The sequence below is a fragment of the Melospiza melodia genome, chromosome 8 (assembly GCF_035770615.1).
Source record: "Melospiza melodia melodia isolate bMelMel2 chromosome 8, bMelMel2.pri, whole genome shotgun sequence".
Classification (NCBI taxonomy): Eukaryota; Metazoa; Chordata; class Aves; order Passeriformes; family Passerellidae; genus Melospiza; species Melospiza melodia.
The window spans coordinates 17,001,252-17,013,869 of record NC_086201.1 but is presented as its reverse complement, the minus strand read 5'-3'; the positions used below and the strand labels follow the sequence as shown (position 1 = coordinate 17,013,869).

The 12,618-nt window shown below is 35.0% G+C and overlaps 1 protein-coding gene across 2 annotated transcripts in view; it reads left to right on the top strand.

Annotated features, from left to right (window-relative positions):
- The window catches only part of LOC134421283 (prolyl endopeptidase FAP-like), a 37,268-nt gene that overhangs the window by 14,539 nt on the left and 10,111 nt on the right, over nucleotides 1-12,618 (top strand). For both annotated transcript variants that reach the window (XM_063161998.1, XM_063161997.1), the window contains exons 12-20: nucleotides 1,371-1,415; nucleotides 3,102-3,206; nucleotides 3,292-3,362; nucleotides 3,962-4,015; nucleotides 4,347-4,471; nucleotides 5,679-5,726; nucleotides 8,400-8,498; nucleotides 9,215-9,284; nucleotides 10,488-10,682. In XM_063161998.1, the coding sequence (XP_063018068.1) occupies nucleotides 1,371-1,415; nucleotides 3,102-3,206; nucleotides 3,292-3,362; nucleotides 3,962-4,015; nucleotides 4,347-4,471; nucleotides 5,679-5,726; nucleotides 8,400-8,498; nucleotides 9,215-9,284; nucleotides 10,488-10,682 (812 nt within the window). The remainder of the gene's footprint in view (nucleotides 1-1,370; nucleotides 1,416-3,101; nucleotides 3,207-3,291; nucleotides 3,363-3,961; nucleotides 4,016-4,346; nucleotides 4,472-5,678; nucleotides 5,727-8,399; nucleotides 8,499-9,214; nucleotides 9,285-10,487; nucleotides 10,683-12,618) is intronic.

Below are 12,618 nucleotides of genomic sequence, written 5' to 3'. Positions count from 1 at the left end.
GCTTTTATCACATTAAAGTTTGCACAAATGGCCAATCGAAGGAGTGTGAACAGATGGGACTGCTGCATTAGCTCTATTTGCCATCAGAAAGTATATCTCTGAACATTTCCTTTGGCAAAAATAGTTCTCTTGTTGAATTCAGATTGCATTGAGTCTCTAATGTACAATAAACTTGTACATGTTTTATGTATCTGAAAATAATAACAAAATATAATCTACAAGATGTTCCCAAAATATGGATTCATCAGAAATGTTCACATGTTCAACTCTTTCTCATGTGACTAAACCACAGAAACCAATGTGAGCAGTGGAACTATTCATATGAGTAAAAGGTAGGCATGTCTTTGTGAAATGGGGGCTACTCAAATGAGAGAATTTAAGTATATCCCTAATGTACTATGTCATCAAGATCTGAGTTTTAGTTCAAAGAAAGGAAAATAATGTAAGGATGCAGATATAATACAATACATCCCATTTTTATAATCCTAAAAAGAAATAAAATCTATCTTTTCAGTTAGTAGCTCAGTCGGGCCCTTGCAAAGTGCTAGTCTTCTAAGGGGCAAGGACCTGCAACTTTTCCTCAAGTTACCTTGTGGGGAACAAATTAGAAGGGAGAACACATTATTTTAAATAGTAGTGAGGTTATGTTGAGGGTAAGAAATACAAATCATATTCCTTAAAAAACAAATTTGTTAAATTTGTTTCAAACTGTGAAGAAATACTATATTGAATGAAGAGTATAAAGAAAAGTTTGCAAGATAAAAAAAGAAATACATTGATTGAATGCAGATTTTTTAAATATATCACTAGAAACTTTACAAGCAGAACATAAGTACAAATATAAAAGCACTTTTAGCTGCATCATTCATGCTCGGTATAAGTCTCTTTCCAAATCAGCTCTAAGAACAAGGAGTTAAGATGTTCTAAATTTATATTCATAGTCTCAGAATGCCTAATAGTCACATCACCACTGCTCTAAATCAACATCTCAACTCTGAAATCAAAGAAAATACAAACAAGCTGAAAATCTAAACCAAATGTTGGTATTAATATTCCTGATACTATTTTACTTGGATTTTTGCCAAAAAATTAATGAGATTAAGTAGTTGTTCATTCTTGCTTTCAGTGAAAAAGTTGCATAATTGCTTTAAATTTTGTTTAGGTCTGATGTCAGCTGTTAAAAACAATAGTTTAATTAACATAATGACCTTAATACAGCAAAATTATTTACTTAGACAACCTCCAACTGCCTGAACCTTCATAGGAAATATTCTAAAATTCCCTTTTACAGGCAGCTACTGATTTACTTGTTTTTCAATCTCCTTAAACTCAATCTTCTTAAAGAGTGTAATGTTGCTTTTGTTTTTCAGAATCGACAGCACATTGAAGAGAGTCAAACAGGATGGGCGGGCGGAGTAGGTTTTCTTCTTGTACTCTATTTTAATTCAGCTACAAGCTGAATTCAGCTACAAGCTACAGCTTCCTGCATCTTGCCATCAGTGTTTTGAAACATGAAGCAGCCTTCTGAGACATACAGCACTACTGCTTGGACTTGTTGCACTGTAGGACTGAAGCTTTTAATGCTGTGCTAGACGAAGTATCTGGCTATCTGCTTTCTAAATTTAAAAACCTATTTCTGTCCTGACCAACTGACGAGACGGGAAAGTTGGTTGAGAGAGAATTTAATGAAGGGAGGAAATTAATGAAAAGAGGTAGATTTACAGTGCAGTGTAATCCTTAGAAGCATTCTGGAGCTTAAGAATAGATGTAAAATTCCTCTGGTGGCATTAGGGCAAGGGATAAAATGGGCTATCTAGAATCTTAAGAATAAAAGCTGTCCACTCAGAACAGTTTTAGTGCCAGGTGCTGCACATCTTCAGCTAAGGGGGAGCCTTCAAGGTAAGATATGCTCCTTAGAATGGCAGATGATACTTCTTTGGAGTTCAGCAAAAGATGTTTTCTCTGCCCAGTAACCCTGGACAACCATATACCTTGAGCAACTTGCAGTAAAAACAAACCTGCAAGGAAATTGTAAGATCATGAGATCAGTATTTACAGTCATACAGACTGTATTCCAACAGTGAATATGTAGTGTTGCTTATATTTACTTTCAGGCAGGGGAAGTTAACAGAAGTGTGTGAACCTCACACTGCCTAAATGTCCTGTAGTGGACTTAACAATGAGATTCAATTTTCAGTGCACTGTCCCTTAAGAGATGTTTTAATGAGAAGATCATATATTTACAAGAATTAGTTATTTTACTTGGTCCTTTTTATTTCTTTTATACTTCACTTGAGGTTCTGATGACAGGTTTTTATTAGAGCTAAAGAATTTGCACAAATGCATAAATCCCAGATTTTGCCTTTATAGGCTTTCAAGTATTAGGAATCACAGATACAGTCTCCAGGGGAATTTAACTTGTGGTCACAAGTCCTAGTTGAGCTTGAGTTAATATTATTCAAAAGGTATACTCAGTCAGGAATGTTGCAAGTCATTCCTATATCTTCATATCTTTATGTTTTGAAAATAAAACTTAGAGTTGCAGTAATTCAGCCCTGACTGACAATTTTAGTAAAGATGTGATTCTTTGAATGGAAGTAAAAGTTGAAAGATCTTATCTGAAATAATCTGTTCTTTAAAATTAGTGGAATAGTATGGGAAACTTCAGATATCCATTTCTTTGATGCTGTGCTTGCTCAGTGAAGCAGACAAACTGAGATCCACAGGATCCTCAGTCTGGCACCTTTCATGAACATCAGCATTATTCAGAAAGTTACTTGTTAAAAATAATTTCTTCCTGTTTTTAAATAACTAAGGAAAGGTAATTGAGAATATACAAATTATTCCACTTGCAAGTAGAGAGTTCATATTTCTGGTGTTCTTGAGGTATCTATATTATAGGTTTAAGAAATCTTAAATGAAATTAATTGTAACGTGATCACGGGAAGATTGAATATCACAGGTACAAACCTGTGCAAAGTAATTTGTCCTGTTTGAACTGATTAAATGGTCTTGTTACTTTTAGTAATGTGAGGTATAATCTGCTGAACAGTTTTGGACAGTCTTGTGTCTCATCTACTGTTTTTCTTCCATTGTTTCAGTTCTTTGTTTCTGCACCGTATTTTACATCAGACAGCAGTTCGTACTACAAAATTTTTAGTGACAAAAATGGTTATAAACATATTCATTACATCAATGGCTCTGTGGTAAGTCAAGCCAAGTGTTCTACATTGATCTACTGTCCTGAAGGAATTCTACAATATTCAGTAACTTAAATGTCTCCCTACACAGGAGAATGCAATCCAAGTTACAAGTGGAGAATGGGAGGCAATATACATTTTCAGAGTAACAAATGATGCAATGTAAGTGTCATGAAGTAAAAAGGTTGGGAGTGTTGTCAGTAAAAGCAACACTTAATAATTTGAACACCATTTGTTAACTTGTCAGATTATAATTAGGTGTAATTAGTTTTTTATCTGAATGCATCCACAACAAATTTGTATGCTAAGGTACTGCATAGGTTTGTAAAAATTATTTACTTATGAAAGATTCTTTGCAAATGGCCCTCAATTTTCTATTTATTTACATCACCCATCTTAGAGAGGCTTATTTAAAAACACTTAACTTAATCACGTGGCTAACCCTCACACAATTTTCAGTTACTTGTCTTTTTATGATCTCTCATTCAGCTTACTGTATAGATAGAGGCCGCTTAGATAATTGGAGAGATTAACTCATGAGAATTAAGATAGAAGTCCTATTTATATGGCTTATGTGTCGCTTAATCATGGTCTAAGCAAAAATTTATTAAGATGAAAGGTATATAAGTTTAACTATTCTTCCATCGCATGCAGAAATCTCAAAAAGTCTTAATTAACTTCCAAGACAGCTTTTCGCCTTGATGCTCATTCATAGGTCATCACTTTATGGATTATTTATTAACATATAAATGAATTTGCAGTTTTTATTCAAGCAATGAATTTGAAGGCTATCCTGGAAGAAGGAATATTTACAAGTAAGTTTTATCAACATTATCTTAATGATAGTAGGTTAATAGAAGATGTCTCTGGACTTGTCAATAAAACTATTTCATTTCAAGATGTTTAATGTGTAATTTCACAAGCTATTTTAACTAAATCTTAACCTCAGATTCTATCTGACAATGGAGAGAAATGCCATCTAACATTTAAATATACTCTTGGGGGAAAATCGATAAAAAAAACAGAGCATTTATTTTTAAATTAATTGTTCTGAAAGTACAGGGCCTGCATCCAAGAATATGAAACAGACAAATATAAAGTTAATTTTTGCAAAATAATGATTGCTTTGTTTGATTTTTCTCTTAGAATCAGCATTGGAAGTAAACCTATGAGAAAACAATGCATTACCTGCAATTTAAGGAAAGAGAGATGTCAGTATTATACAGCAAGATTCAGTGAACATTCAAAGTATTATGCTTTGATCTGTTATGGTATGTATGGCATGGGACTAAACATATAATCAGTTGTTCTTTAGAATTTATCAGCACTGTAGTTTATGCTGATTATCCCAAATGATTTTTGTATGACTCACAGAAATTTCACAATAACCAGAAAAGATTTCCAGAAAGAGACTTCCCATGTTCAAAAATGTTGTGATGTTTCAGTAAATACAGATATATTCAGGATTTTTTTTTTACTTTAAAAAAAAAAAAACTTGAGATTTTGAGAATTTAAAATGAATTTGTGAATGTCCTTCATGTCACAAAACAGATTCTAATCCAGCTATCCAGCTCATGAAAGCCATGTTTTTTCTCACATCAGCCAGAGCAGAATTTAGAAACATATACTGTTTCCCAGTTTATGTGATCAAAGTTAGCTGTGAGAAACTACTTTACTTTGTTTCCCAGTTAAAATAAAACCTGTGTCAGCCATAAATGTTGGCTGTTTAGCACCTGAGGACATTTTTAATAAATGATCTGAGAAAAATTCAGTTCAAGATATGTGATCATTGAATCCGCTTGCAAGACACAAGTATTAAAGGAAGTCTTAGCTCTTTTGTAATAAATTAGGTGTTTTCAGTGATCTGAGGTTTCATCCACTGCTGTACTCAAAAAACAGTGACATCACAATCTAAAAAAAAGAGGAAAAGGATCCAAGGTTTTCCTTTTGTGTACTTCTTATAAAGTTTACTATTCTTGTGATTCTGCACCGACTGATCAGCTGAAAAGTTCCTTAGAACTTTTGTGGAGGAGAGAACCAAATGTAGAAAATAACAACACCTTTCAATCATTCTTGTGCAAAATAGTCAGTAAGGTCATCACCATGTGAAAGGCACTCACCTTCACAAATCCAATGTGACATCTTCTCAGAAGAATGTTTCACATTGTTAGTTTTGCGTTCACCTTATGTAATCACATCTCAGGTATTAACTAGATGTCACTCCATCTCTAGGGAGGAAGCAGTAGTAGATTTAAAGTTGCTTCTACTACGTTTGCTGAGCAATGCCAAGTCTTTGTACACATGGAACTTTATGTATTGTAGCAGGGATAGTGAGTTATACAGCAGAGAAGATTCAGATTTTTGCATCAGCTTTGAGATTTTTAACTCCTGTCAGTTATCAATGTTAATGTAATACACACTGCATCACCAAATTCCAGCTTCAAACTGTAAAGTGACTTTTTATCATTCTTTCAACAGGTCCTGGGATTCCCATTTCTACTCTTTTTGAGAACCGTGGTGATAGAGGTACTGCAAGTGTCATGCCTATTTCTGAGCAATTGGTTTACTCCTTTACCTCCTTTACAGATCAGGGTCTTCTAGTACAATACTTAGGATTGTGATCAAGAAGCCTTTCATCTTGTTTGGTATTAAAATAACTAGTGTCTTTCTAGATATGTTCATGAGTAAAACCCAACTGGGAATGAACACACTGATGCAGTTATCTCAATTCCTGCGTCCAGCACTTTCATAGCATCCTGCTGTTTTTCCTGTTTACACAATATAGATAAAAGTAACATGGGCAACTCTGTCTACCAAATTTTGAGTCAAACTTTGTAGAAAGCATTATTGTGATTTCCAGAATATTCCTTTTCACGTTTGGATGAACACAAGACTTTCTTTTTCACAAGGCAACATTACCTTAAACAAAAGACAATAGCGTACTATTTAGTTTACACTTTGACCTGTTGTGCTGTACTAATTAGAATTTGGATCAATGACTTCTTCAGCCAACAGTAGAGATGTCAGAGAAGAGCAGAAGCTCTTTCAGATGATCAGTTCAAATAACTGCTTCAGTCAAGGTGTAATTATTGATACAAAGTGTGATCTTCAGCAAGAAATATTCAGAGCCCTTATCCTTTAAGTAGCCTGTTAGTGAAAACTGTTTGCAACCAAGCCAAGCAGGAACATTGTAACTATGAAAATATAAATTGTTCTGCAGTGAATCCTCTCTTTCTCAGTTCAGCCGGCATGGATAACCCACTGTTAACTGAATGTTGTCAGACCAAAAGACACACAAAAACATAAGGAAGACAAATGCTACAATATTGTTAAACTAACTTAATCTGTGGTGATTCATGTAGAAGTCAGTGAATTGCAACATCATATTATTTAGACTCCAGTAGCAGTTGGAAAATCTTATAACCACTTAAAAATTTTTGCAAATGGAAAAGATAGGTTAACATGTGAATTGCACTTATAGTATAGAAACACTGTGTGCTGGTATTTCTTTTGCAGAAGGTTTAAATAGATTTAAAGGTTTAAATACAATGCATGCATGTTTGTTTTTTTTTATAATTTAATCCATTTTTATACCTCTCTGTTTTTTCTGATTCAGTTACCTTTTATGTAAAGGGCCCCTACTATCTTATCAAACTATGCATTGCTTGAAATACAACAAAGTGCCCAACTGCAGTTATGTGTTTCTTAAACTCTCTGCAGCAGAGAACAGTTTCTTGCAATGGATTTTCACCACTGGAGGTTGAAGGATGGAGGTTTCATCATGCCTCTCTCTTCTGTGATGTTATTCTCAGGAACAAAAACAAATTCAGGCTTCTCTTTAAATTCTTCATTACGTTTTTAGAATTAATTTTCCTTCAGTTCCTTGCTTTCATAATCTCTTCTGTGGTGCAAAACTATTTTTAGTAAATCCATTTTCATTGCAGTTGGCAGCATTTTGAAACTATATCACCCATGAATTTTAGTAGGAGACAGTTAAACTGACATAGATCAGTTTGGAAGTTCCTTCCACGATGCCTACAATTCAGTTGTGGTAATGGGAAAGTTTCAGGAGTTTTGAGGGGAAGGCTGGAAAAGGGTTCAGCTGAGTTTGCATGAGCATCCAAAAGCAGGATGATCTTTCAGTCATAAAAAAACCCACTTGAATCTGCAAAACTTGTCAAGAGTACTTTGAAAGAACGAATTTCAGTATTATATTTCTGGCATGTCCTAAGCACTACCTAGCTCAATATATGTTGAGAGAAGAATACCTCTCGTACCTTTTTGAACATTTCCAGAAACAAGTAGAAGGGAAATGTAAAGGAAAAAAGAAAAATCTCCTGCCATTTTAAAAGGTTCTTTCATTCTGAAAGTGAAGCTAAAAGTCACAGATTTCCCTTATGTTTTCAATATTCTTTATCCCACAGTACTCACGGGAAAACACATAAAGAAACGAGAACCAAATTATTAATAATATACAGTTCTGCAATCTATCTTGTAAGTTAATTAAATTTTAAACAGTAATTTTTAAATTATGTAACTAAATTTGGTCTAAAGCAAATAAAAAGGAAAAAAATGTTTACCAAGTGAGCAGTAATAAGGACAGTGAGATAGTAAGTCTGGTGTCTTTGTGTAGGAATGTATTGTACAGTGGTTAATTGAAGCTTTGCCATAACCCCTTGAGAAATTGAATTTCCTGCATTACCCAGAACCAAGATACTCCCTGATGACCGTGTGCTTGACCACACTGCCCAAGGGTCTCGGAGGTTAAACTGATGTTAGTCTGGTAGGCAAGAGAGGAGATACCGGAGACACAGGACTGTGTTTTGCACAGAGCTATGAATTTTGCATTTCTAGCTCCCCCATTTTACAAAACTGGGATGAGGGATCTGCAGGAGAAAGCTGTTTCCTCTTAACATGCGGGACTCTAACACTCAGAGGCAACATGTGAAATGATTTGCATTGCAAAATGTACATCCTATAAAAATCTAACGAGTATTTGTGCACTGCAATGCCAGTTCTTTTCCTTCATTTAGCTATGTGATCAAGCCCAATTAGAAGTGTCTGAGTGGATTTCATTACTCTGCTTGTAAAATTCACAGATTTCCTTTCTGTTCTAATAACACAAAGTAAAAGAATCTTAATTACTGAAGAGAAATTAACAATAAATCAGTTAATAATTCAGGCATTTCTTTTACTTAGAGCTCAAAGTATTGGAAGACAATTGGGAATTGCAGTCTGCTTTGCAAGATATCAGACTGCCAAAAGAAGAAATTAATAAGCTTGAAGTGGATGGTATAAGTAAGAATTACATGTCTTTATTGTACTTTTTATTCTTACCATTTTAATATGTTGCCTGAATTTTATTATAGTAAATATTGTCTTTCTGTAGAACAAAGTTGTTGGCCTGTTGGACTGGGAAGAGGCCTGGTTCTGCCCTGTTCAATAACAGCTGATTTGTCTATGCCTCAGGTTATCCCTCAGTAAAAATGTAGTTAAAATACATTTGTTTCACAGTGCACGTTTTTAAAAAATCTTTAATACTATTGGTAAAGAGTTTAAATATCATGTAAAAAACAATATAATATGGTGGTTATAAAATGGGAAATGTAAGATACTGTTCATGTGTTATGCATTATATTGATTTGCTTGCAGTGTTCTTTTCAGTAGTGACTTACCAACAGTATCCCATGGTAATAAATCAGTATAAAGTTTCCAAAACTAATATCTGATAATCTTAAAATGGTTATACTTTTCTAGGCACCTGGAAAAACTGAGATCCTAGACTTTTTGTGAAGTAGTAATTTAGCATAGCTAAATTAAAGTGTGGGTTTCTTCAAAGCTGTTCTTCAACAGCTCAATATAAACAGTTAATTGCATCAGTTCTGTGATTCACAGTTTGTGCGTTGTGTACTGTCTGTTGATTCATGTTCATATACTGTTACCCCAGACTCTGGATTGTGCCTAGAGGAATCATTTCAACCATTAAGAATCTAATTTTAATTTGTCTTTTCTAGCTTTGTGGTACAAAATGCTTCTACCTCCACAGTTTGATAGATCCAAGAAGTACCCTCTGCTTATTCAGGTGTATGTAACTCTTCCTTTCTTTGAATCTTGTTGTTTCATTAGAAAAAATACTTTTTCTAATTTAACAAACCTGGGACATTTGCAACATTTTATAAAGTAAAAGCAAGACTACTTAGTTCTGTTTCATTTGTTGTGGTTTTTTTCAATGTATTTCTGGAATAGAAATTCATCCCAATGGAGATCGATAAGGATTTTAATGTTAATCTTAGCATGGTAAGGATTACTTTCTCAGAGAAAGAGAAAGGCTAAAATAGGAATAACCATATGGGTTATTCCTTGTAGATATTAGCTCTGTTGCTTCTTCTGTTTATTAGGAGGTAGTCTGAAGTAGTATTGATTTCAGCTTTGCTAGTGTGAAAAAATACAAGAGCCTGCTTCATTTTTTAAGATGAAAAGAAAACTAATCCGTGTGGACTTGCTTGTTAAGAGCACTTGACATAATTTATTGCAGGCAGAAAAGCAATAAAAATTGCAGTGGTGAAAAAAGAAAAAATATGGAGAAAGGAGAGCTGAGTGGGTGTAATAAACAATTACATCATTTTTTATTTTATAACCAGTGATGATCCAAAGGTCCAAGAATGTTTGAAGTTTAGAGTAGAAAAGTCCTGTCCTTGAGGTCAAATGTGTAATTTGCATTAGGCCATTCTCATCAGGAGTGTCTCCGTTTGCTCAGCTATGTGGGGTGTGTTCTGCCCTCCTTTCCAACAGCACATGATATTCCCTACTGAAACAAATACGGTCTGGGGATAGCCAAAAAGTGTAAGGAGCTGTATTTCTTAATCTTGCTTTTTTTTGGCATTACTGACTGCATGTGGAAATCAAATGCAAAAAAGCAGAAAAGCACCAAAAAAGGATGTTACTCCTAAGGAATTTGGAGAGAGCAAAGAATTGAATCTTTCAGGGATGGCTTTTCCAAGGATTCCCCTTAGGACAAGCAGCTGAAACTGCACCATTTAGTCTGAGCTGAAACTAATTATTTCCCTTATGGATAAGACCTAAATGATTAAAATGGATGTTAGATAGCAAAATCTCATAACTACTTGAAAATAGTAGTAGAACTGTTTGTCTATTGAGCTCTCTGAACCACAGTCATGTAGCAAAATACATGTGGAGGAAATGTTATCAGTGCCAATAGCTATTGTGCAGTATCCAATAACCATTTATAAATTTGTGATTTGAAAATGTGTGAATTTTCACCCTCAGGTATGGAGGACCTTGCACTCAGAATGTAAAGGCAACCTTTAGCATTAGCTGGATAACCTATCTTGCAAGCAAAGAGGGAATTATTGTTGCTCTGGTGGATGGCAGAGGGACAGCTTATCAAGGTGACAAGATTTTGCATGCAGTATATCGAAGACTCGGAGTCTATGAAGTTGAGGACCAAATCTCAGCCGTTAAGTAAGTAGATTTTCTCCCTATATAGCTGTTGTATTTGTATACCAAGAAGTAGTAAGGTGAAGGAAATATTGAATTCTCAACCTTTCTTCTGAATACTGGAGGTCTCCAGGATATAAGCCAAAAACACTTGCAAAAATAAAATATTAGTGTTTGCTTGATGTCAGTGAGGTTTTGTCTGGTCCACATTTGGACCTCACCACTTGCATTGCATAAGAGAATCATCAGAGGCTTCACTCCTAAGCCTAAAGAAATACAATTGTCAGTGGTGAAAGTTAAGCCAATTATCCATTTTTCTGAAGTTATTTCCTGTAGGGCAAGCCTGTCTCGGTGACCATAGAGATTAGCCAGAGATCCACAGGGATTTACCTCACTGATTAGCTAAAGGTCAAATGAGAATTCTGTAGTGAAACTGAAACTGACACAAATGTTCTGCAGGTCAATTAGTCCAAATTTGCATTCTGTGCTGTTGTAGGATAGTTAAACACAGAAGGTACCTGAGGTCCCTTGATAAGTGTTCCCCAACAGCTGCTCCTTTGCATGAAAACACTTGAAAGTATTCCAGGGGAAACTGTTTCCCTATGCAGAGATTTTTGGGAGAAAGTGAAAGATAAGGATTGCAAAGAAAGATCATCTTGTTAATTTTACAGATGCAGTAGCACTGCTAAAGTGAGCATTTAAAGGGTTAGTTTGAACCCCACAGAGATGACTGCAAGGCAGGAATTTAGCCTAGCCTTTGGTATGGAATTTGGCCCATCAGAGATAGATTGGGTAGATTTCAGAGATATTAGAGATGGAAGGATGGATGGATGGATGGATGGATGGATGGATGGATGGATGGATGGATGGATGGATGGATGGATGGATAGATTTCCAGGTACAACAGTAAATACCCTATTTCCTCCAGACTCAACGAAGATACTCAAGTATCTTAGCTGAAAATTGGATGTAGCAACCCAGGTTTTCACAGCTTTCTCTGCTTGTTTGAGAGCACTGCCTGTACTTACAAGTGTGTGTGGGAAGGATATCTGTTCCTTCCTCTTTCTGCTTTGTGATAATTCATTTCTTCCTCAATGTTATAAGTATAAATGCACCATTATCCTTTTCAGTGGTAAATAAAACAGAATAGGTGTATATCATGTCAAGTTTTTCTATTATTCTATTATTTTATTTTCTATCTTGAAAATTTTAGGAGGAGTGGTATACTTCAAAATATAAGAATGCTTCTATATTATTCTGAATCATTGCTCAGACATAGAATATCAGAGGGAACCTAAACTGATTCTGCAGTTGCAAAATCTGCTGAGACAGGCCATGAAAAAATGACCTCAGACTTCACACTTCCCAGTTTTCTGTCAGCACCTAGACTAAATTTTTATTCAGTTAAATGTAGTGCATTCCATTCTCCTGATCTAACACATGGATTAAGATACATGATTTTTAGAGAGCCTCTATACTCTGGTGGGAAGTTCTTGGAGGGGCTTTTACTGTAGGTGGAGCCCCAGGGATTACACAATAATATAACAAAACTAAATAATTTTTTGGCTTTTCTAACTCTGTCCCACCCAGATAGAATCCCACGTTTTGGGTGTTGTCAATCACTTGCCCTTGTCCTGGTAAATAAGGCTACTGTGTTTCTCATGTGTATCAAACCTACTGTGTTTATCTGTCACTCTCAATCCTTTTGCCTCATCCTTTCTTTGCTGCTGCTAATATTTCCTTAGAAATACAGTCTCCACACTCTGATTCAGGGTATTTGTAGGACACATAATATTTATGGTTCTCTTTGACCTGTTTGACTCTTGAGAGCATAAGAAGTTTTGAACCTTTTATACATTTCAAACTTATTACCTACTTGGAGCATTAGTAGATGATTCCTTCATTTTTATTTTTTATTAAAGTAGCCATAAGAGCTTTTTACTTTTCAGGCATTTAAAAA